At 27.7% G+C, this 27449-nt stretch overlaps 4 protein-coding genes across 4 annotated transcripts; 3 read left to right on the forward strand and 1 right to left on the reverse strand.

Annotated features, from left to right (window-relative positions):
* Positions 1-1629: 1629 nt before the first annotated feature.
* Positions 1630-7586, forward strand: PmUG01_09043400 (conserved Plasmodium protein, unknown function; the record flags this gene model as incomplete). The annotated part of the gene is given in 2 exon segments (XM_029005137.1): positions 1630-6942; positions 6957-7586. The coding sequence occupies 2 exon segments, from the start codon at positions 1630-1632 to the stop codon at positions 7584-7586; spliced, it is 5943 nt and encodes a 1980-aa protein (XP_028861756.1).
* Positions 7587-9484: 1898 nt separating this feature from the next.
* On the forward strand, positions 9485-17191 carry PmUG01_09043500 (conserved Plasmodium protein, unknown function; the record flags this gene model as incomplete). The annotated part of the gene is made up of 1 exon (XM_029005138.1): positions 9485-17191. The coding sequence occupies one exon, from the start codon at positions 9485-9487 to the stop codon at positions 17189-17191; it is 7707 nt and encodes a 2568-aa protein (XP_028861757.1).
* A 563-nt stretch (positions 17192-17754) lies between these two features.
* On the reverse strand, positions 17755-19139 carry PmUG01_09043600 (conserved Plasmodium protein, unknown function; the record flags this gene model as incomplete). Its single annotated transcript, XM_029005139.1, has 6 exons — positions 17755-17892; positions 18104-18163; positions 18322-18426; positions 18562-18654; positions 18799-18863; positions 19076-19139. The coding sequence occupies 6 exons, from the start codon at positions 19137-19139 to the stop codon at positions 17755-17757; spliced, it is 525 nt and encodes a 174-aa protein (XP_028861758.1).
* Positions 19140-21240: 2101 nt separating this feature from the next.
* PmUG01_09043700 (alpha/beta hydrolase, putative) lies at positions 21241-26757 on the forward strand (the record flags this gene model as incomplete). The annotated part of the gene is made up of 2 exons (XM_029005140.1): positions 21241-25900; positions 26588-26757. The coding sequence occupies 2 exons, from the start codon at positions 21241-21243 to the stop codon at positions 26755-26757; spliced, it is 4830 nt and encodes a 1609-aa protein (XP_028861759.1).
* Between the last annotated feature and the right edge of the window lie 692 nt (positions 26758-27449).

A 27449-nucleotide genomic window follows, 5' to 3' on the forward strand; every position in this document is an offset into this window, starting at 1 on the left:
AATTATTATCTATGATAAAAGAAAAAAAAAAATCAGAAACATCGTTTTACGAGTTCATTTTGTGCAAAAATTCTGTTAAGGTAACTTATCGCAGTTTAAAATACTACTACTAGAACGGTACATTTTTTATATGTGATTAACTATACATTATTTTACGGCATTAATTATATACACTATATATATGTATATACGTGTGATCCTGTCAAATAGTGTTGTTAAAGGTGTTACATATTTAATAAATATTTAAAAAAAAAAAATAAAAATACTTGTACGACATTTACGTACTTTCAAATAATTATTTTTGCTGCTATAATTATGCAAATAGAGATATAAAAAGTAGTTTTTTATTCATAAATATATACTTTTCTTTTTTTTTCATTCCTTTTTCTGTTTTTTCTTAAATGCATTATTATTAAATACAATTTAAAAGAAAAAAAAAAAAAAAAAAAGTGAAAAAAATAAGAGTCCTTTTTTGTCGAAAAACGAATAATTTACAAGTCAATCTCATATACTAAAACATAAAGTAGCATTTAAAAAAGGGAAAATAATTAAAATTAAGCGCGTTTACTTCAGTCAGTTTTATACATTCCATGTTGAATTCCTCATCCTGAACGTTGTTTCTGCGTATTTCTTATGCTTTTTTACGTTGTTATTTTTCTTTTTTAATTTTAAAAGTATCAACTGGTTATGTTACTATCCCTTTGAAGGACTATTGTTGATTTGTTTTTTAATTTAAATTTATATTTTAAGTTTAATTTTAAGTTTAATTTTAAGTTTAATTTTAAGTTTAATTTTAAGTTTAATTTTAAGTTTAATTTTAAGTTTAATTTTAAGTTTAATTTAAAGTTTAATTTAAAGTTTAATTTTAAGTTTAATTTTTATTTTAATTTTTATTTTTTTTATAAAAGATTTTTTATTGACCGTTTTTCATATATTTCGGTAGAGGTATTATATTACATTTTCTTATCTTATTTTTTTTAATTGAAAGTACAATAATATAAAGCAGATATCATTTGGGATGAAATATTTCGTGAAAGTATATAATTCCCATTATTGTGTACCCTAAGGTAAATTAAGAAAATTGTGAGTATTCTTATGCAGAAGAATATTTTGGCGTACCATGTAGTGTGTTGTATATATGCAAGAAAAACGTAAACTTATAAACGTGCAAACAGGAATATGCATATAAACATATACCGAGGCATGTACATTTGTATATCCTACTTATAACCGGAGCGATTTAGTACATTACTTTGCAAGTTGCAAAAAGGAGAGGAAAAAGAGATCCCCTTAAAAATTAATACCCGGTTGCGCGGTTACAAGAATACTGTATATATACACATATTAGGGTGAACTGGCACCCACGGGTACCCATTATTCCATGTGTAAACATTTTAATATATACATATATAAATAAAATTATATAGAAGTATAAACATACATAAGTGTAAGCATATATATGTGTAAGCATATATATGTGTAAGCATATATATGTGTAAGCATATATATGTGTAAGCATATATATGTGTAAGCATATATATGTGTAAGCATATATAAATGTAATTATACATACATATTTACATATACGTGCGTCCATTGTGCATGTATCTCCACGCACGGGTGTGCTAAATGGATAAGTTTAAAAGATGCAAGAAGAGAAACTTTAGGAGTCTCATAAAGAATACCAAGTCGTTAATTAAGAGAAAGAATAAGAACCAGTCAAAGATACATAAAAGCAATATTTTAACAAATGAATTTATAACAAATATAATTATAAAATACGTAAGGAAGAGTAGTGTAGGGAACGCAAATGGTAGTTCCACTTTTGATGAGTATATGTCACATGGGGGAAATACTACTGAATGTATAAAAGAAAAATTATTTAGCAAAAAAGAAATTGTTGAAACAGATATAATAAATAATTGTTTAATTTTTGATAAGAATGAAACACTGAAAAGTATTAGTTATAAAATTCTTTATGGTATTATTAAAAAGTGTGTAGATCATGAAAATGTATTAATGAAAATAGAAGAACTTGGGTTTTCAGCTGAAAATATAAAAGATAAAAATGATGACAATATAAATATATGCTCAAAATATAAAGTAGATACTTTTTTTAATTATATATATAAAAGTTTAAAAGTTATAAAATGTTCAAACAATTTTAATGTATTATGCAAATTAATGAATGTTATAAAATATGTTATCCATGTCTTGCCATATATGTACAAAATAAAATTTTTGTTTTTTTTTTGTTCCATTTTTAATATATATCAAAAGCTACACGAGAGGGGAAACCATGGGGATAATATAGCGAATACAAAAAAGGCAAAAAATGTAAAAACTGCAAAAAATGTAAAAACTGCAAAAAATGTAAAGGATGAAAATAGTGACAACTTCCCTTTTACGAATGTGGATGACCATGAATTCTTGAATATATTTTTTGAACTAATGAATGAATTAATAAATATTAATGATAATTACAATTCTTATGATGATAATTATAAAATTTTTAACTTTTTCGTTTTACGCTGGATGTTAGTGTATTTTAAGAACAAATACCACTTTTTTTCAAAGAAGAATATTTGTTCCCGAACCAAATCAAAATATGCTATTCTTTTACTTACAGTACTAAAACACTTGCATGAGAGTATGAGCTTCGATGTGCGAAGGGAGTTTAACGAAAGTGAACAGAAATATTACTTATTAAGTGGTGGTCCAGACATAGCAACAGATGTAGAAGTAAATGGAGGGGCATACGTAGAAGCAAATGCCGCTGCACATATAGTAGCAGATATAGCAGAAGACGTGCACGACGAAGGGAGAGCAAGCGGCGTTGACCATTTGATAGAGAGGAAAAAAAATGGGCATTCAAATATAACGAATTATATGGACATCTTATGTAACAATAAAAGTGTTGGAAGTGAGAAAATAAAAAATAATAAGGCTGAAATACAAAACATGATTGAAATTTTTTATGATAAGGTGGATTTAAAAGTAGAAAAAAAATTGAAAGAAGTGAAAGATACTATGAACATTTTAACGCAAAACATTTTTATCATCATTTATAATTTATTTAGCAATATGCATATTATACATCAGCACATAGTATTATTATATTTTTCTTTAGATTTTTTAAGAATATGTGAATATGAGTACTCTTATTTTATTATTTTTAATTCATTCCAGTTTTTAAATAAATTATTAACTGTTCAGAATTTTTTAATTCATGCACCATTATTTATGGCTGTTCAAGAAGTTTTCACATTTTATGAAAAAATAATTATTCATTTGTACAAGGAAAAAAATGATGACCTAAATGAAGAGTTTTATCACTTTGTTGACTTGTTCAATAATAAGCATAAGAGTATGTATGAAGATGTAATAAAAAGAATATGGAGTTTGTATATGTTGATAATTTCAGATGAATATATGAAACGAAAGGATAAAAATTTGAAGGATAATTCATATGTTAATGTGCATGTTGAGCAACATCAACAAGTGTATGCAAATAATATGAACGAGGTAAAAACATTTTTAAAAATTAAGTATTTTGAATTTTCAAATGATTATAGAAATTATATACTAACAAATGTTAATGAAACATATAAAAATATATTAACTAGTTGTTTAACAAAATCGTTTCGTATATTAGGTTTGAATTATTTTTTCGAAGAATATTTTTTTTTTTCAAATAATGAATTATTAGCTAAGGATATATTTATATTAAATAAAATTCTTAAGGATACAAATAAATTATTTTACGGCGGTAATTTAAAATTTGTAATGAATTTTTTTTACCCTTTATTAATGTGTTATATTAATTTATATGAAAAAGAAGAAAAATATAGTGTAAGGAGCAAACTATTTTTGACATATATAAAAAATGTGTTAATTCATTTAACTCGGTCAATGAATGATTGTATTAATTTATACTATTTCATGTCAACAAAAGTTGAAGATTTTTATATATTAGTTACTAAGCTTACAAATTATGATGATTTTAATTTATTACCACTTTTAATTAATTTTTTTGAGCATTTTTATTTGTCTACGTTAAAAATAAATGATGAGGTTGAATGTTTTTCAGGTTTTATAGGTGTTGAAAAAATGAAGAATATTAAATGTAAATACACAAATATAAATTTAAAAAAAAATAATTTTTTTTTAAATTATATATCAGACAATTTGTTAAAAATTTTTATTCCAAAATTTGTCTCTATTGTAACTTTTTGTTTAAATCAAAAATTTTCATCTACTACTACATTAGTGCAGGAAAATATGGTAAATATACATACGACTATAGAGAAATTTTCCGACTTGATACGTGTGTGCTTATACTATACGTCAACTACAGATTTTAATGATATTATAGTTATACTAGAGCAACATATATTAAGAAATGAAATTGAAAAGAATATAATTTCTGTAATTAGCTTGCTACTAGTTTTAAAAATGTTCACCCCTTTTTTTTCATATGAACAACTCAAGTTATGCTCTACGTATTATGAAAAGTTAATTCATTTTATAGGGGTTGAATTGAGGAAGAAATCATCTTATTTTGCTTTCATTAACTGCAAAAATTTTATGTCTAAATTGAATGATAGTAATGATAGGCACATTAATTTAACGAGAGGAGATGAGACAAACAAACAGGAGGTCATAAGGGACTCCTTGTATTATAAATCTGTTCAAATGTGTAGTAATGTTGTGGATGAATTACCCACCACTTCCAACCAGTTCAGTGGTCTCAGTAATATTAGCAAAGATAAAAAGGATGCGCTTTTTTTGGAAAGTAATAATGTTTATGATATAGGCAAATTCGACAAGAATATAAATAGTAATAGTAACAGTAGTAACAGTAATAGTAATAGTAATAGTAGTAACAGTAATAGTAATAGTAACAGTAATAGTAATAGTAATAGTAACAGTAGTAATAGTAACAGTAGTAATAGTAACAGTAGTAATAGTAATGGTAATAATGATAGCCTAAATGGCAACACGAACGTTTTTCAGGTTATGGACAGTGGAGCTGTAGAGGGGGATGTGAGTCTATTTAACACGATACATGCAGATAATGAGGAGAGGGAAGGACACTCATCTTATAATTACAAATATAATGATATGCGAAAGGAAGAAGAGGGGGGAGAAAAAAATGCACGAACAAGTAACAAAATTAAAGAAGTTATTAGAAGAAAAAGGGGTGGTGAAAAAAATATCCGAAAAAGAGATAAAATTAAAAAAGGTATTAGAAGAGAGGGAGGGGGAAAAAAAAATACACGAAAAAGTGAAAAAATTAAAAAAGGTATTAGAAGTGAGGGAGGAGAAAAAACAAATTTACGAAAAAGAGTCGAAAAATTAAGAAAAATAAAAATTAAGAAAGACTTAAAGAGCGTTATAGAAAAACTCATATATGCAAGAATCTTAATATTTGATAATGTTTCTGCGTTGTTTCAGTGTATTGCTAACATTTTTTTAAAGGAAATGAAAAAGGATAGTAGTAGTAACAGTAGTGATAAGAGAAGTTTTATAAATTCTGAAAAATGTGATATTATGCACCGTTTGAATAGTAGAGAGTTGAATATATATAACAACATATATGTGGGATACAAAATAATAGAAAATAATTTACCTACAATAATGACAAGAAAGAACATTTTTCTTTTTTTTGAAAATATTTCTAATTATAATATAAATAAATATATTAAAAAGTTTTATATCTATTTAAATAATTTAACATTATATTTAAAAGTATGCAAAGGTTTGGATCGAAACTACAGTTATGATTTGTTTTGTGCATTATTACCCATAATAATGAAATCATTATTTTACATAAATAAAAAATTTACCACAAAATTAAGAAAAAATAATTTATTTGAAAATATTGTATATATTGGAAAGGAAAACGTAAAAAATATCCTTTTACATGTGACTCCAGGTTTGTTAGTACAAAAACATAATTGTAAAAAAATAGCAATATATATATTATATTTATTAGTAAAGAAGTATAAAATAGATTATGAGGACCAAGTGCAGTTGTTTAAGGTGTGCATAGCTCTATCGAATGAAAATGAGAAAAGTGTACTAAAGGTCCTTCTGAAATTTCTTTTGATATGTGTGGATGTATTTAATAAAGATGTTGTGATAAGCAATATAACGGGGTTAATGAAACTGCTTAACAGTGTTTTGATGAACCGCATGTTTACATATTTAGTGGAGAAATTTATTTTAAAACTGCATGATTTGGTAGAACAGGGGGATGCAATAGTGAAAGGAATAGGAGAAGATCGAGTAGCAGTAAAAATGGTTGAAGTGGAGGAGGTATCAAGTAATGGCCTATCGGGGAAGACGCTGATTAATTATCTGGAAAAACCGGGGGTAAAAATTTTCAAAAGGTTAATAGCAAATAGGCAAACAAGTGGAAGAAGTAATAGAAGTGGTAACAGTAACAATAACAGTAGGAGTGACAAATGCAACTACAGTGTTAGTACCAGTGGTAATGGCGCTTACAGTGATGCGAGAAATGGGCTTATGCCTGTAAAGATGAATGGAAAAAAAAGAGTACCAAGTGTACACATGTTATACGCATCATCGGACTATAGTTTAGACGATATGTCGAAAGAACACTACGAAGATATATCAAACGATTCAGATAATAGTGAACTAAATTTGAGAGATGACAATGATGAAGTTGAAACAAACGGAGGTGAACAATTGAAGAACCAAGGGAGAGAAATTTTTGTCAAGAGTAAAAAAGAACAAAGAAGGAGCATTAGCAAAGGGAAAATGAGTAAGGAGAATAAGAGCAATAATAACTTTATTAAAAAGAAAAATGAAAATAAATATATTGCAAATTCATTTTTTGAAAGATTACAACAATGTAGAGGAGAAAAAGAGACTACATATATAAAGGAAACATTAAATAAAATTGTGTTAAGTAAAAAAAAAAAAAAGAAAAAAACAAAATTAAAAAAGTGATATATTATAATAAAAATATCTGTGAAATACTTTATAATATCCAAAAATGTGTTTTAAAAAAATCACAAAAAAACTTGAGTATCATTCCCCCTTTAACAAATCAAAAAGAAATAAACAATTTATTTGGTGAAAATTATTTTATCAAGAAAAATATAAATAAAGAAAAAAAAAAATATATACAAGAAGAAGACAGTCTTAGTAATTCGGATGAGGAAAAAATTGTAGGAGTTAGTAACGATGGAAAGATAATTATTCGGGATGTCTATTTGCATTCAAACGATTTGAAGATGAAGAAAAAGAAAAGTGATGATATTATAAATAAAAAATATAACCTAATGAATGAAAAACAGAATATGCACTACAAACTTAAGTCCAATAAGAAAGGAAAAAATAAAAAGAACGCAGATCTGTTCTTTACAGGAAGTAATAATTTATATAAATCAAAGAAAGGAAAAGGGGATATTATTAAGAAAAATAAGCCACTACCTTACTCTTATGTTCCTTTAAAACCAATTATGACTAGAGATAAATTTAGGGAAAAAACGCTTCATGCCTTTAGGTCTATTAAAAATAATGCAAAAGGAAAAGGAAAAAAAAAAAAAAATTAAAAAAATATCGAGACTACTGGAAAATGAATACCGACATAAAAATAGTGATCTGTTCTGATTTGTACAAATCTTAGATGAATTCATTTTACATATGTAGTCTTTCCTGTACATAACAACTTTTTTTTTTTTTTTTTATTAACGAAAAAGGATACATTTATTTAAGTGTATCTTGAAAATTGGAGCTACTAGGAATAGAAGCATATATTTAAGCATTTCATTATTTTGCTCAACTTACACAGTGCTACTAGAGGTAGCAGGTGTAATTAATAATTTAACGCAGTTGTGCTTTATAAACAATTCTTTTCGCCATTCTGTTTTATTCCATATATTTTTCATTACTTCAATTGAGCCGTGTTTATTTTCCCTCGTTTAAATCGTATTTTTAAAGCATACATGATAATGTGTATAATTAAAAAAAAAAAAAAAAAAGAAAAAGAAAAAGAAAAAGAAAATTAATTTTTGAACAAACAAGAACGTCGTGCATTTGAGTTGCTATTCAGTTGCTATTCGTTTATTTATCTTTAAGACCAGCATTTAAGATAAATCGTTTTTTTTTCTTTTGATACATATACATAAATACATACATACATACGTATATCTGTCCACATACATATATACATATATTTACAATTTATGCTCTTCCAGTTTGAGAATAAACAATGTTTCGGCTAAAAGGAGCTAAAATCTTCGTAAAAACGTCAAAGAATAAAATAAATTTACGCATGAAGACAACACATACCAAACGAAACGTCATACATGGGCGCATGTGTGTATGCTTGTATAAATACGAGAGCGTACATATATGTACATAATAATTGTGTATTTTACTATTTTAATATTTTTTTTTTTTTTTTTTTTTTACATCAGTCGGTGTAACGTTTTTATATAGCGTGAAACATTACTATTATGAATAATATTATTCTTACAATTGCTACTACTAAATTTATCGTGTTAATTTTGTTTTCATGTGAAATGGATATTTTTTTTTAAAATGGTATTTTGTCTTGATGTGTTGCTTTTGTTTTGTATGCGTTGTAAAATTTTTTTATTTTTTTATTTTTTCCCATTTTCAAAAGAACGCATTTCCTATTAATATATACTAATATGTATATATAATTATTTATTTATTCGTTTTTCAATCCAAAGTATAAAAATAATTAAATGCACTGAAAAATTATTTTTGGTTTGAAAACTTTATCATTGAGGTCGTACATATTTCAAAAATTTCAAAAAATTAATTGTTATATACTCATACTTGGAAAAGGCAAAATCAAATGCAAAAGCAAAAGAGTTCACTATACAGCGCGTTATGAATTGTTTAAGCTTATGTATTTTTTAAAAATTAAAAAATAATATGACTGTCCGGAATACTCATATGAAATAGCATTAAGACTATTTCTTTTTGCTTAGTAAGACTGCTAATGAGTCCTATTTGCGTACATGCATAAATTAGCATATACACCTTATTTTATACATTTACACACAAATATATATATGAACAGTATATGTGTATATTTACTAATTAGCATATATTTGTGCGTATGCATTTACGTTTGCCTACTTATGAGCATATGTACATACCAATGTGGTTATATATTTTATTTTTTATATTACATTAATTATAAATTACTCATAAATCCCCCATACACTTTCTAAGAAAAAACGCTTCTATTACTGTTTCACCTAAAAAGGATGAAATTGTGTTAATCTAGGTTTATATAAATACACATATATATATGTATATATGTATATATATACATATATGCACACAGACATACATACATACATACAAATACGTATGTGTGCAAACGTACTCAGGTATATATGCATACATGCCTATTTACGTATCTATGTGTTTCTTTTTGTTAATAATATTCTATAAGTATTAAATAAACAAAATGCTAAAAAAAACGTTCCACGAAAATGCTAATAAATATACAAAGGAGAATAAAGCAAGGTCTAAATCTATTTCTTTCTTTTCATTTTTTAAAAAACGCAAAAAGAGGGATAGCTTATATGAAAGCGTAATTTCTACAGATAATGACTCATATGTTGAAAGATCAAGAGATGATAAAAAAAAAGGTGAAGAAAGGAGAGAAGAAAAAGAAGAGGACGAAGATGAAGAGAATGAGGAAGAAAAGAAAGAAGAACAAGAAGAACAAGAAGTAGATGTACGAGGAAGAAAAAAAAAAAAACTGCAGGACGAGCATGTGTCTGTAGGGATGAAAAAAAGAGAAAACAATGAGGTGATATCTAAACTTATAGACAATTACAGTAGAAGCTGTAGTAACAACATTAGTAACATCGATAGTAATAAAAGTAGAAATAACAGTAGTGATAAAAGTAGAAATAACAGTAATAATGGCAATTGTAGTAGCGAACACGCGATGAATTACCGAGCATATAAAATGGAAAATTCTAAGGTAAAAAAAAAAAGAGAAAGCTTTTTTCAAAAAATTAATATATTGCAAAAATTTAAAAATAACAAAATAAAAAAGGCTGCTAGTTCTTTTTTAAACTTACACTCAGAATATATTTCCGCAGAGAAGGGTAATGAAGAGGTACTAAAAACTAGCTATATTGGTAAAAAAGAAAGCAGACAGAAAGGCTTAGAAATATTCTATAGTATGAAGAAGCTCAAAAGCTACAGCATAAAAGACGATTTTATCACCTTAAAACATAAAGCACAGCTATTAAAAAATAGTATTTCTTTTAGTAATAAAAGGAAAGGATGTAAAGGGAAACTAAGTGCTAAAAGTAAAAATTGCACTACTGAAGGTACTACTACTAATGAGTACAACACGAATGGGTTACCTTCAAATAATGTACACTCAATGATTACAAATGTTAATACTGTAAAAAGTGATAAGGGAATTTATGATAAAAGGGAAAATTACAGCCATTCTGGGAGAAATCATCTGCTAGAAACAGATGGTACAGGAAAGAGAGATACACGAAAAATCCATAGACGTGTGTGCGATAGGAGTAAAAAGGATGCCTACCATAACAATGGGAAGCACGCGGGGAGGGTCCAAAAGGAGTACGTGTTTGACCAATTTTCTGATGTTGAAATATGGGTAGAAGACAATATATACAATAAAGGAACTAAAATGAAAGACGAGGATAATAAAAATGAACGAATATTTAACAGTGATTGTAATGTGTCAAATATAAATGATTATTTATACCATGATGGTATAAGGGATGAAGATAGTTATATCTCTACAAACTCGAATGAGTATCATAAGGTTATGAATTCTTCACAAAGGAAAAATGATAATTTAAATTATAACAACGATTTAGTAACATATAGAAAGTGTGAAATGGAGAGGATGGGGAAAAAGAAAAAAAAGAAGAAATGGAAAAAAAGGGGAGAAGGCAGGACAAGTAAAGGAATTGATGGGAGTGGTACAAGTGAAGGAAGCGAAAGAAGCCCAGAAAGCGGCGGAAGGGAGGAAAAAATCGAGAGAAAATATGAGAGTTCATTCTCTCCAAAAAATGAATATAAAGAGATAGCAAATGCAGTGTGTACCATTAGTAATAGTTGGAGCATTCCCAGTAATAACGTAGCATATAAAAAAGAGGAAGGTACTGAACATAGTAGTTGTGATATGAACAATATAAATAGTGTACATGATGAGGAGTCAAAGGAAAACATACAACGTTGTCAATACAAAAATATTCTTAAAACATCAGATAATCCTATATTTACTGTAAAAAAAACAAATTATGCGAATAGTAGAAAATTAGCAGAATGTATGAATAGTCGGAGAAATGTGAGTGAAAAGGAAATCATATTAAAACTTATGTACAACAATAATGGGATATATTTCAACCAAGATGAGCATATTGGTAGTACTCCTCATCTGAAGGGTGCAAAAAATGCGCAAGTTTTGAGGTCTGACAAAACTGAGAAAATGATGTTAAACAATAATCATCTTTGTAAGATTGTAAACACAAAAGAGAGGATAAATTTAAATAAAGACGTAATGGAATTTAATCGTAAACTATCTAGAGACTCAAATAACAGAATGAAAAACATAACTTTGAGTAATAATGAAGAAGCGCATGAACACTCAAGTAGTAGAAGGATATATATAAATTGTTATGAAGATACGAATAGTGGGCACGTCGCAAAGAAAGATACAAGTATGAATAACGGTGTAGATAAATCAAATACTCATTTGAGGGAGTATGAACCTACGCATCAAAAATGTGTAAATAGTAACAGAAGTAGAAGTAATAGCAATGAAAACATTAGAGGAAGCGGAAATGATATGATTAATAGTGAAAAGATAGAGAGGGTAAGATCCAGTATCATTGACAAGTATTTAATCAACCCTCTATATAATTTATTTGCGCAAAGTAAAGAAGTAACAAATTATGCAAATATTTCATCTATGGAAGGAAATACACCTAATCAACATAGGGATAAGTATTATACTAATGAACTGCAAAAAACGTACAAAACAATGTATGACATATATGACGCTCCGAATATAGGCTGGTTCGGATGTAATAGAAGTTTAAGTAGTAGCTCCAGAAGAACAACTGCAAATTATTCGCTTAATAGAAACACACATTGCAATTCATTAATTAAGCAGAACTTCAATTATGACTTCATTTCTTGTATAAGAAATAATGCTACTTATCAGAAGAAAATAGTTTTGAAAAATACCAACGAAAAAGCACAAGTTGATAAGGCGGGAAAATGTATGAACATAAAATGTTTCAATAATCATTTTTTTCAAGGGGAAAAAGTACCCCAAGAATTTATGAACAAAAGCATAACAATGAACAACCTCAATCATTTAAGTAAGAGAGGGATGCAATCTGAGTACTTGGGTTCATCGCATCAATCTGCCCATTTAAATAGAGCATCTGCTTCGAAGGAAAGCATTTTTCGAACATGCATCCAAAGGACACATGCCAACCTCATGAACGCAGATAAGGTCAACTTATACGGAACTATATCAAAAAAAGACGAAGAACCATTATTTGGAAATAATTTACTCAGAAATGATTCGTTCAAGAACAAGTATAATAACCATAATTTTAGAGAAAGGATCTATACAAGCAATAAGGATTTGGGAACCGGTAGTCTTAAAAAGGTTAATATGATTATTAAGAAGAATGTGAAAGATCAGTTGACAAATCCGAGCACATTTCATGGCTACAATTATAGTAGTAGGAGTGGAAATTTACAGGTGCAAGACAGTAGAGAAAATTTTAATTTCGTCCATGATAGTGTTCCTAGTTATATAACACAAAACACAAGTATCAACACAGTTAAAAAAGCTAACATTGTAGGGACTAATCAGATGTATATGAATTGCGCAAAAATGAATGGAATGAAGGAAAGAAATTTTTCTTCTCAGAATGTTCATAATAATTTAATAGGAAAAAATGAGTTACCTACAGAATATATAAGACCATCTGAAAATAATTTCATTCCAAATGAACATGTTAATATTATTGGAGGTACAAATTTAAATAGGGGTATATGTCCAGCATATGGGGGATGCCATAAAAGGGCATTATGTTTACAAAATGGCAGATCACCATTAAATCATATGATGGTTAAGTGTAACCTTTTTCAATGCATTAAGTATGCAAAGGATAAACAATACATGTATAACAGTACTAATAAATGTAAAAATGAATACATGAAAAACAATTTAAGCATTCCTTTAAATTATCTAAGAAATAAAAACTTGCAAAAAGTGCACGGGTACGTGTCAATGCCTCAGGCGTATGTACGTCTTGCGAGAAGCCAGGGGCATGTGGACGCTCCTGATACTCCGTTAAACATATGTGGTGAGGGGGATCATAGTAATTATTACATCAATGGTGTATATAATAGCAATATATATAGAAATGTGCACAGTGATGTGTATAGTGATTTGCATAGAGATGCACATAATAGTGCAAACAGTAGTACACAATATAATACTCATAATGAAATACATGGTGTTGACAAAGTGTATACTGTCCAACGGGAAGAAGGTGTAAACCGATTGAGCGTATCGAGGCTGAGCGCCGAGGGGTTAGGAGCCTACCAAGATTGCTACACAAGAGACGGTAAGAGATATAAAAACGACATTGACCTTGGCTCTAATTACCTTTATATTAATAGTAACAATAGTAGTAAAAATAGTAGTAACAATAGTAGTAACTATAGTAATAACAATGATAGTAATAATAATAGAGATGGTAATAGCAATAGTAATAATAGCAATAGTAACAATAACAATGATAATAACAACAATAGTAATGGCATTATTCATGGTAACTACGGCCGTGATGATGCAAAGAGGCGATGTTACTTAAATCCTGGTGATAACAAGTATAACATTTCTCAAGAGCATTTGAGACAGCGTAGTGAATGTGCTTTAGCTAATAATCATTTCAACGAAATTTTGAATACATCTCTCAGAGCTAATTCAATGAATGAAGAGATGATGAGAACATGCAAAAATGAAAAAACATATTTTCCTGTAAGAGAGAAAAATCGCAAAGACATGTTAAAAAATTATTTAATTAACGAGAGCCATATTGAACGTTGTACTACCAACAATATAAAACAATTCGCTCTTCATAATAATGAGCATAACATCTACAGCAGTTGTAATAAATATTACAATAAAGAGGAATCAGGAAATATTTGTACCAATGATAATACCTATGAGATGGAAGATTCCCTATGGGTAGCCAATAATTCTACTATTGAAAAAGATACACATAATTATGATCATCATAACAATTATATACATAACTTTGAAGCTAACAACCCAATTACAGAGGAGTGCATGTATTTCAAGTCGGAAGAGATCTCGCACCTATTGGCGGATGGGGGAAAGGACAGTGAAGCGGAAAATAAAAGGGATAGTGAAGAGGAAAACGGAAAGGTCAATGAAGAGGAAAACAGGAAGGCCAGTGAAGAGGAAAACAGGAAGGTCAGTGAAGAGGAAAACAGGAAGGCCAGTGAAGAGGTAATCAAAAAGGGTCGTAGCGAGAAGAGTAAAAAACATAGTAATGCCTCTCACATTTCGAACGATATATTTGCCGATTATCAAAATAATGTACGAGAAAGGAGCAGTGCGGCGTACCTAGAAAATTACAATGATAATTTATACAAAGGAAACTATTGCAGTAAGCAAAATGAGGGGAGCAGCCTGATGAGGGCATCGCAATGCTACCGTGCTAGTTCGAGCAACGCTATTATTATTCGTGGCAACAACAGTAGTCTAATTAGCAGCAACTTTGACGATTATAGTAGTGGTAATAATAGTATGATGAAGTTTCACAGTTGCACTCAGTTGACCACACTTAGGGGAACCTTGAAAAGAGAAAAAATATCAAACGGTACATTTAACACCAAGCGGAAGGGTAAAACGCTTAAAAAGAAGTTGACAAAGAAAGAGGGTATAGTTAAGGATAAGAGAATGAGTAGTATTGGAAAAGAGAAAAGTAGCTATGCTATAAAGAATAGAAATTATTCGAGCGAAAAACAGGAAAAAGTGGAAGTTTTAAAAAAGGCGAGTATAGTAATTACAGACGAAAATTTAAAAACAAAACAAAACAAAACAAAACAAGTGAAAGGAGTGAAAAAAATAAAAGTTTTAAAAAAGAAAGCTTCAAAAAATGTAGCTGAAAAGGACAAAATGTGTCAAGTAAAAAAAAAAAAAAAAAAAAAAAATAGTAATAATAATCATGATAATGATAATAATAATATTAATAATAATAATAATGATAATTGTGAGGATACTATTATTAATTACAAAAAAGAAAGTATAATGAGTTCAAGCAACTCGATGTACATCCTTAACAAATTAAAAAATGAAGAGAAAGATGTTGTTACAAGAAAGAAGATTGAAAAGGGATGGGGGAAACGTAACCGATTTAACATAGAAAAAGAAGCGTGCTCTAGTACGTGTGTTAAATGGAAAAGTCGTAATATTAAGAGGAACCTTTCTAGCACTTCTAACAAGATAAAAAGAAAATGCAGTTATGAAAAAAGTGGCTCAGGTTTGGGTTCTAGTCCAAGTTCCGGGAAAGCTTTGCATGATGAGAACGGAACACCCATCTTGAGTTGTAAAGTAGAAAAGGAATATACAACAGGGAGCGTAAGGAAAGTGCAAAAAAAAAGAATAGAAGCCAAGGACGGAGAAGGTAAAGAAGTAGGGCGAAAAAACGTAGAACGCAAGGTAGTATCATTAGGGAATTCCTCTAAAGCTCACATAGGTACAAATAAAAAAAAAAAAATAACTAATATATTACAAATAAGTAAAGAACAAAACCAGGTGTGTGATAGTAGTAAGCAGAAAGAAGAATTATGCCTAAATATAATAAATCATAAGGAAGCTAAGTGTATAGATAAGGTGTATTATAGTCCATCTTTTTCGAATATAAAGGCATATAACGGATCAAGAATTATAAGGGGGTCTCCATCAAAAGAGAGGTCTGCATTGATACTTAAGGACTGCAATAGTAGAAGTAGAAGCAGCATAAACAATAAGAACATACAATCAGTGGCTAATAAGGAGGTTACGAGAAGTGCAGGTAGGGAAAAAAATAACAAAGAACAAGCCGCTTTAAAAAAAAATGATGAAAAAATATGTTCTTTAAATAAAATGGAAATGCCAATTATTCTCGAGTTTGATCATTTTCACGAGGACGTTAAAAAAATGAACCACATATTAAGTAACTCAAACAATAGTAATTTTTTAAATCTACTAAAATTAGAAGATTTAATATCTATTGAAAAAAAATTTATTAACAATAATGTGTATATTAATAAGCATATAATAACATCTAACGCTAAAAGGGGTAAATCGGACGGACAACGTGGTAGGGGCGGCGCTAGCGGAAGTGACAGTGGAAATGATAACCGTAGTAACAATTGCTGTGATAGCCGCTGTGATAACCGCAGTGATAACCGCAGTGATAACCGCAGTGATAACCGCAGTGATAACCGCTGTGATAGCCGCTGTGATAACCGCAGTGATAACTGCTGTGATAACCGCTGTGATAACCGCAGTGATAGCCGCTGTGATAACCGCAGTGATAACTGCTGTGGTATCGTGTATGACAGCAATTTTAGTATCGTTTATTTAGAACAAGATATGATATACTTAAAGAAAAAATTGCTAAGAACTATTTTGCGCATATTATTAACTGATACCTACACATTCAACGAAATTAAAATAACTATTGTGTTGCTAACTTTTTTTATTTCCATAGAAGATCATAGAACAATTTGTGCGAGTTTGTATCCCTTGTCATTGATTAATAATTTGATACAAAAATTCAAATTAAAAATTCATAAAAAAATAAAAAGAGAAAAAAAAAGGAGTGATTTAACCAGTGGTCAAGGTAATATTAGTAACCTGTATTCTCATACAAATATTTCGAAAAACATACCCTTTAGTTATCTCTTTATTTGCGATGGGAAAAACTACATATGCATTAATGACAACTCGTTAAGGGGAAAATCGTATAAAACCAAAATAAAGTTAAACAACTTATTAGGGTATTACCACTATATCAATTTAAATCGATTAACGTACTACCTCGAACGAGCGGGTCACAACGCCAAAAAGTAGGCAGCCCCTTTTGTGCAATGTTAAGCATGGCAACTTGGGACATCCACGTTTTGTCTATTTCTATTTCTATTTCTATTTCTATTTCATTTTATTGTATTATACTGTACTATACTGTATTATACTTAAGTGTATCTCATTTTATGGTGATATATTTTTCTTTATTTTATTTTATTTTATTTCTCTTTTTAAAATTTAGCTACACATATGACTGCATATCTGTGTTATCTGATTTACACAAAAAAGGAAAAAAATAAATTGAGAATATTTAATAAATACATATAATATAATTAAAGGGGGGAAGTTTTTTTTTAAAAAAAAAAAGAATAATCCTGATTTGATTTATTAAAATAATTAATTTGTTTTTACGTATGTATTAAAAAAGTTCACAGTCTGGACATATGTATATTTGTGCATTTCCATATACTTATCTATCTATATTTGTATATCGGTCTGTATATACATGGACCTATATATATATATATATATATATAATTTTTTCTTTGTTCTTTTTTTTTTTTCATGATAAAACAACAGTATGTATAACATGCAGTAACTACCAACTTTCACGTTTTCCTCTTTCTGAACACTCCTTTTTTCATTCCCCATGAATTATGCTCACCCTTCTTCACACGCTGCATACCGTATGTTTTGTTTAAATTGTATTTTAGCACCAAGCCGAATTTTGTATCCAAGTAGTTACTCTGTTAGAACGGGAGAAAAAAAAAAAAATAAATAAAAAATAAAAAGTTATGTAATATGCAAAACGTAATAGACAAAATGTACAATGTTAAACGCCCTTTTGCATTTTGTGTAGCCTTCAAATTTTAAACTGGTGAAAATTGTACACAATATTAGGAAGGTTATACGTACGTATACATATGCGAATGCCACAAATGGAAGGAAAAATCTTACCTTGTCTAATTTTTCTTCTATTTTTCTAAATCCTTCCTTAATTTTGCCAATATTCGCTTCCTGTAAATGCACATTATTTTTACATAATACTTTATATACACATATGTACACAGATATGCCCAGATATACACACCCATAAATATACTGTGAAGTTCTAGCAGTGCATTATTAGCCCTGAACTATATATCCAACATATCACATGTTTATCTTCCTATTACCAAAATTTTGAAATCTAAGTAGTTTAGAAACATCAGAGGACGCTTTGCAAAATCACAAACGCACAAAACTGTTTCAGTAGGAATCTTTTCATTATTTGAGTTCATCTAAGAAAAAAAAAAAAAAAAAAAATACAAAGGAGTGCAACACTGAAGCAGCATTCTAAGTAACAGTCGAACTAATGTATAGAAAGGTTAACCCATAATGAAATACAACTCAAAAAAAAAAAAAAAAAAAATTACCAAAGGCTTGACTATGTTCGAAATTTCGCTGTCAAATTTTGAGTCCCTTTTAAAGGCATTGAAAACAAAAAATTGCTTCCCATACGGTTCTATCTAATAGACATAAAAAGATAATGGTAGAAATTACTAATATTAGAATATAATTTGTTGTACAGTCATTATCCTAGATGATATAATTATGTAAATGAACTATTATTTATGATGCCACGAAAAAAGAAAATTGTATTTTCCTTTTACTGGGTGTATAGCTGAGCATCCCTCAGGTGGCCAATTGAATCTTCTCATACGGTTATATATTACCTCTACCAAAAAAAGGAAAATTCATATATACCAATATGCAAACATTTACATATATATATATATATATATACACACCCATATGGTAACCATTCTATCTTTTTATAAGAGAATACTGGAGTTGTTTTTTCTTCTCTTATATAGCAACTTATGAATGTTTTTTCTTTTCCTTTTTCTTTTATTTTTTCTATTTTCCCCTCCTCTTTATTATTCTTACTTTTATGAGCATTTAAACGAAAAACATTGTGTCTAACCCCCCCTTTATTCGTGAACGATGTCATTTTATTTTATTTTTTTTTTTTTTATTTTATTTTTTTTTATTTTATTTTTTTTTGGTTTTTCTGTGTTTTTCAATTTGTGTACAATTTTTTAATCGTATTCACAACAAAAACAATATTTCGCTTATATTGTAACTTAAATCAAATATAAAACAATAGTGCTTTATTTTAATTTGCCTAATATATATATGTTTATATACCTACACAAGTACATACTTATATACATATATACATACACAAGTACATACTTATATACATATATACATACATAAATGTGCATATATAAATATTGAACGGCTTGTACATGATTTAAGTTCAATAATCACTAAATAAATGATCGTAAATTATTGAAAGTAGCGGTCGGTTTAACAGAATAAAGAACATACCGTTCGCTACCATTTTTTTTTACAACGTTACTATAAATATATGTATATATAAATATATATATACATGTTTGCAGCATACAACGAAACATATAAGGAAGACAAAACATGATAAGACTAAAAGGAACTCATATTAGTGATATCTTAAAGGACAGAACAAAATAAAAGCTACAAAAAAAAGGATATGAATTTCATTTTCCTAATTAGTTACAACAAAAAAAAAGATACTACGTAATTATTCATATGTAATAACATACATACATATACATATGTATACATACATATATATATACATATATATGTATACATATATATATACATAAATATGTTGATATATTTGGTAACCATTTCCATGTCTATTACATATTATAAATAACAGTTAACAAGTATTGCTTGAACGACACAATTATTTAGCTTATTCATATATACTTATATGAAGAAGTATACATATATATGCATAAAAATGTATATATGAAGTATAAATATATATATATGTATAACTAGGAAACATTAAATAGTTCAAAAGTACTTAAATGCGGAAATTAAGAGAGTTTTCAAAATAAAAATTTAATTTTATTTTTTTGTGTATTTATTATACCAATGAAGTATTAATTTGAATAGTTTTCTCAATTTTTCGTTTCATATACACATACGTGAGTATTTTTTAATTTTTTCTTTAGTATTATTATTATTAAATTATTTCGTTGTTCATCTTGAAATTTATTAACTGTTCATTATTATTCAGTAATTTTTAAAAAAATTTTAATTATTTTAATTTTTATATTTCTTTTTTTTTTCCAAATTCATTAGAAAGAAAACCTGGTTTATCTCATGCGCACATGTATATATATATATATATATATAATACTTATATTTATATAATATGTGCATTCATATGTGTATATGTAAATATAAAGATATATACTTTATTTATGCATAAATATATACACATATATATGCGCCCATATATTCATATATTTTATTGGTATAAAGGGTCATTTCATGATTTTTCGAAAATTCGTTTAAATATGTACAAGTACATATTTTTTTCTGTTTCCCATATTGTTTAGACTATTAAGTATATATATATATGTATATATTAAAATTCGTAGAGATTTGCATAATATTACTAATTGCACGCCATAGTTAAATATTAGGGAAAATTTGTGTTAAATTAGTGACAATTTGCAAATGGTTAATATATATATTTATATATATATATATATATATACGTATAAATGTGTAGTTTTTTATTTTTCGAACGTGTAAAATATGTGTACTTTTTTGTAAACCTTTGTTGTTATAATTTTTTCAAGTCCATATATTAATAATTTTTTAATACAATTGTTGTTTGTTTACAGTTCATCACTTTTTTAATTTTTCGCAATCACATATTTTATTTTATAATATTTTTTATAATTTAATTTTTTTTTTTTTTTTGTGTTATAAGAACATATATGTGCATATCTGCAAAAAGATATGCGCTAATTTGTTCGTATGTATGCATTTATATGTGTATATATGTATGTATTTATGTACATATGAATGTTTATATGCGTGTATGTGTTTATGCGTGTATGTGTTTATGTGTGTATGTGTGCCTATGTACACATACTTGGTGTATGGGTGAGCCCGTGATCTAATAAATAAACATGCACAGGCACAAATATATGTACAGAACGTAAGGGAAATAAAAACATGAATAGCTAACTAAAAAAAAAATGTATGATAAGATCATAGAAAAACTAAGTTTAGCTTCTGTCAATTTGTTATCAAAACTAGGTTATGAAAAGAGAAAAAGGGAATGTAAATTAAAAAATAGAAAGAAATATAAGAAGAAGAATAGGAACTATCCGTTATTATTAAGAATTGAAGATAATGCTAATAAGAAAGAAAAAACACTATTTTTTCATTATAATTATAAAAAGAAACAACAATCGTTTCTATATTTATTTAAGAAAAAAAAATATCCCAAAATTAAATTTTTATATAATGATATTATTAAGACATATAAAAATGAAAAATTTTTAAGTGATTTTTCCTTAGACCTTCTTCATGAATTAACCAAAAGGGAAAATTGTACCAACTTTTTGAGGGCAAGTGAGGTGTACACGTTATTATTAATCTTAAGTCAAGAATTTTTAAAAAGATTCAATGACGATAAGGTTGCTTCTGTTATTACCAGTGATGGCACCGCAGTTCCGGGTGATGGTGCATATATGTCTAATGAAAGCAACGTGAAGATATTAAAAATAAGTTGCTATTTGCTTAAATACTTAATCACGAATAAAGCGAAAAGTGAAATGCTAGATGACTCTTTTATGTTGTTCTTTTTGATAAAATTGAATTATATAGTTAACAAAAAAAAAGATATTGAATATAAAGACTTAAAGAAAAATTATCATTTTTATTTTTATTTTTTGTTACTTTATTACTATCTCTTTGTTTATAATAATATGAAGAAAATTGTTCTGTTGCCTCCAAAAAGGATCTTTAAGTATTCCTTCAGCAAATTAAACGAATTTGCATTAGTTTATAAATACTTTGACTCTATAAAAAACGATATACACAATATAAATACCTATGGAATATATACACATAATAACAATTTTGATAATAATATAAGCAATAAAAACAAAAGCAAAAACAAAAACAAATATGTTAACAAGAAGAAATATACCGACTTTTTAAAAGATAACTACATAGTTAATTTTAACTCCTTAAAAGAAAAGTGTAATGTATTTTTTAAATTTAATGATATTTCAAATATTCGTTTTTTAACAAGTATGAGTAAGTTGAATGTTTTGCACATGGACTCGCACGAACATATTATAAAACCCAAATGTACACTTCTGAATGATTCGTTAAATAGCTACGTGTTATTTTTGTTGTCAGTATTGTTTAATTTAGATAATAAAAGTAGCACAGGGAATTGCATAGAAATTAAGCACATAAACGATAATGACGGGATTAGCGGTAGCAGTAGTTACAAGAGTAGTAACACAAATAGGAAAGAAGGTTGTTATAGTAGTAGTGGTGGAGCAAAAGAAAACGAAATATTTTTACATTCGTACTCGGAAAAAAAGAAGCGCACGAAATCTCCGTGTAATTTGTTGTTAAAAAACATAAATAACAAGAAAACAAATAAGATGAACAAAACAGTACTACTAACCGAGTTGACATATCAGTCGTTGGATTATGTAACGTTAAATGAACACATGTGCTACTTCAATAATAAGGGGAAGAATAGTAATGTTAGTAGTGTTGGCAGTGCCAGTGGTACCATCAGCGGCATTAGCACTGATAATAGTAGTAATAATATGATTGAAAATTGTCTGAGCGAAATAATAAAATATATTGAGAAAAGACGCAAGTTAGTATATGTGGGTAACACAAAGGACGTTGACATGGTTTCACAAAATAATGATAATAAAAAAAATGCAAGGAATGAAGAAAATATATTATTTAATATAATTAACATAGACAATAAATTAAAAAGTAAGAATAATCTAAACTTAGAAATTTTGTTGAAAAAAATTAATGACTTGATGAATATTATTCAGGATCCGTCTATATATATAAAAAGTGGGCTTCACATAATACTAAGAAATGTGTGTATAAACAAGTTGAATTCCTTAAATCTGGATCTTCTCTTTCTGATAAATTTATACTCAAACAACAATTTTAAAAATAAGTTTTTTCACTATGACCAAAGGTATGTTGAGCCGATCGACGTTCCACAGGGCAGAGATAGCAGGGGAAGCGGTAACGCCATTAGCAGCAATAGTAGCGATTACGTAGGACAAAATAACAAAAATACAGCGAAGAAGCAGATAGAAAGGAAAGGGAGCGAAAAGGAGTACTTTAACATTGAAATGAAAAAGAAATCGCAGGGTGTCACTATGAAAAGACAAAGCAATGAAATATATAATGAACTATCTGTTATTATTAAAATTTTTGCAAACAATTTTTCAGTAAAGGATTTAACGTATAATTGCTTTTCTGTTTTATATAGCATGTATAAAAATATATTACAAAATATGCTCAGAATATCATTTAATTTTACTTATTTTATTAGTGCCGAATTTTATTTTTTTAATGACAATATAAACTTTCTTTCTTTAATGAATTTAAAAAAGGAGCTAATACCAAGTACTTTATACTTTGACAGTGTAAGAGCATTTACAAATATCAAATCGCATTATAAGTATTTTATGCATATGATAATTCCAAAAAAAAAAAAAAAAAAAAAAAAAGGTAAGGAAAAAAAGCTAGCTAGGAATAATAAATATATCTTGTTAACTAGCATACATGATAATGCGCCTGGAAGTGATGAGGATAAGGGAGTGATAAAAAATAAAAATTCAAAAAGAATATATAAAACAAAAAAAGTTAAAGAAGTTATAAAAGTTAAAGAAGTTATAAAAGTTAAAGAAGATATAAAAGTTAAAGAAGATAGAGAAGTTAGAGAAAATAAAGAAACTAAAGAAATAAGAAAGGAAAATCAAATGAATTACGCAGAAGGTACAGAGAATCAGCAGAGTTGTAGGAAATCATTTGATTCATTTCTAGACAAACTAGACAACATGCTAATGGATGAAACTATACAGAAAAAAATGAATTACAAAGAAGTATCGCTTGCATCCTCTTATACAGAAAAAATGAAAAAAAAAGAAAAAAAAATACTATTAGATGAGCACATGTACATGATTAACAAATTTAATCATCATTTTTATGATGTACATGACCGTCTTTTGCCTGTATACATTTACTCAAAAAAGTGCAATATACGCAGAAATAAAAAAAGTAGGACTCATAAACATACCGAGGGTGAAATTGGACAAAAATGGGAAATCAATTCGGGAACAGAAAGGGAAAGGGGGGAAAAAAAGGAGAACATGAGGGACGAAGAGAAGAAGAACAACAAAGAACAAAAGAAGAAGATGGAAGTAGATATTGTGTTCGTACACGGGTTACGAGGAAGCGCTCATCGTACATGGAGATTAGCAAACATGTATCATGACGCCGATAATCGTCATTTTTATTATAGGAATAATATAAAAAAATGCAGAAAAGGAGGAGGGAAATTACTGCGTAATGGTAGTGCACACGTAGGTGATGGTATAAACAATGATAATGATAACAATAACGATAACGGAAAGGACGATGGCGGATTCAGTAGTATAAGCAGTAACAGTAGCACTACTGGTGTGTGGACGTTCCTTGATATTAATAGCAAAGGAGAAGGAAGAATGTCAAAAGAGGAGACGAGTATTCAATCGTTAAAGGGGAAAAATGAACCGAACGAAAAAGGAGATGATCTACTAAATATTAAAAACGGTAGTGTCGAAAATTTGAAAGAAAAAGAAAATGTAATTACGTTTGATGAATCAAGAAAACAAATAAGACAATGTATAAAAATACGTAATAATTTTCATTTCATAATAAAAAAAAATGTAATTAATATACTAATGTTAAATTATAAACATAACCAAAATATCTTACCATTATATGTTAATACAAAAATTATAAATAAAAACATTTTTAAATCTTTATTTCTGCATAATAAAAAATTAAAAAATGACTTAGACCTTTATAGCGATTTGTTTTCTCATCAACTGTGGCCTATGTATATTTTATACCCTCATAAAAAAAATATTAATATTTTTATTTTCAATTATCATTCGCCTTTGTACCCGGATTCTAATTATTATATGAAGGTTCACTACAAAGAGGGGAAACGCATGAAGGAGGAGAATGACAAGGAGGATGTAACAAGCAACAATTCAGTTTACATGGATAACATCAAAAAGGAAAATAAAGAGAATGAGTCAAATAAAGAAAATAAAGACAAAAAAGAGAACACTAGTTATATGTATTCCTATTTAAACACAATAAACTCTTTTTTTAGCAGAAAAGAGGAAGATTATGAACACTCCCTAAATAAAGAAAAATATTTCTACACAGATAGGATGAATTTGGATGAACTATCGAATTTTCTTTTAAAGAAGTTAAAAAGTATAAATTTGGGTAAAAAAAATGATATCATATTTATAGCTCATTCTATGGGAGGACTATTAACTCAATATGTATTATTAAAAGATGATAAAATTTTAAATAAAACAAAATTTATTTTTTTTTATGCTTCTCCCCACTTTGGATCACCACTATCCTCCACAGCTCTTTTCTTTAAAACATTTTTATCTCCGTATGTTTATCAGCTGAATGATTATGGTTCGTTATTAAGTAACTTGCAGTATTCTTTCAGGGAAAGAATCAAAGAAAAAAATGTAAAAGTCTATTCTTTCTCCGAGTCGGAAAAGACTCCCTTGCCGCTTATTGGTTTGAGCAAAAAAAAAAAAAACAAAAAAAAAAATAAATGTATAAATGAACATATATATAAAAAAATGTATAATTAAGTGTATAATTAAATGTACAATTAAGTGTATAATTAAGTGTATAATTAAATGTACAATTAAGTGTATAATTAAGTGTATAATTAAATGTACAATTAAGTGTATAATTAAGTGTATAATTAAATGTACAATTAAGTGTATAATTAAGTGTATAAATAAATGTAAAGTAAATGTATAAATAAATGTACAAATATGTAAAATCAAAAAAATACTATAATCACTTTTGCCACGTACTACGAATTTATTGCGGAGAAAGGGCATTGTTTAAGCAAGTCTTTTTCACTACGACGTACGTTTGTGTAAGTGTGTTTGTGTATATATGTATATGTATGTATGCATTTATGTGGCAGCCTTATCAGCAGCGTTGTTACGTGTATGCAATGATTTCTCATTTTTGTAAAAATGAGCATATTCATTTATGTGTAATATGATTTTGCGTGCTTTTTATCCGTTTTTACATAATTCAACTAAACAGTTTTTTACCTGACCATTTGCAAAAAAGAAAAAAAAAAACCTTCAGAAGTGTTCTCTTTATGTTTTATATTTTTTATCTTTTACTTTGTTTTGTTCTGTTTTGTTCTGTTTTGTTTTGTTTTGTTTTGTGCTTTTCATGTTTTTTATATTTTGATTTGTTTCGTTTTGTATTTTTTAGGGGTGTACACAATGATTGTGCCAAGCATCAGCTCCTATTTGCATTACGCTGATATATTTGTAATTATTAAGAAATGCGACCATTTGGATATTAGTAAGCTAAATAGCGAAGAGGATGTAAAGTATTATTATTTAAATAAAGCAATAAAGGAAGTAATGAAGGTTAACTAGTGGAAAAAAAGGGGTTATTTTTACAAAATGGTATAGACATAAATGTGTGTGTGTGTGTGTGCTTAAGTATGTACTTTGACCGTTGATGCCCCTTTTAAAAATTAATGCTGTATATATATATGTATACGTACGCGTGTACATATTTATAATTCATGAATCATACTAATTTTGTAATACCTTTTGAACGTTATCCCGTTTGTACATGTGCATCATATAGATATATTAAAATAATTTGTGTTCAAATTTTTTTTTTGTACTAATCTTTTGAATTTTCATTTTTGAATTTTGAATTTTTAGTATTTTACTAACAATTACATTACACTTATACTTTTACCTATACGTTTACGTTTAATTTTTTATTTTTTTTATTTTATTTATTTTATTTTATTATTTTTTTTTTTTTGTGGCGTTTTTATTTACAACAAATTTTAATTACATTCTCTCTTTTAAATATGGCATTTAAAAATATAATAAAAACTACAAAATGTTCAATGAGCTTTCATTCATGTTTTATTGGCATCTTTTTTTATTGATTCCTTATTGCTTTATCAAATATTTGTAAAAAAAAAAAAAGGGAATAAGAAATTAAAAAGAGGGTACATATTTAATTTATGAGAAAATTTTATTGGTAGTCAAGTGGAAAGAGGTTCCTATTTATATTTTTTATAATAGGTGGTTTCTGTCATAACGAT

The sequence above is a fragment of the Plasmodium malariae genome (genome assembly GCF_900090045.1).
Source record: "Plasmodium malariae genome assembly, chromosome: 9".
Taxonomy (NCBI): Eukaryota; Apicomplexa; class Aconoidasida; order Haemosporida; family Plasmodiidae; genus Plasmodium; species Plasmodium malariae.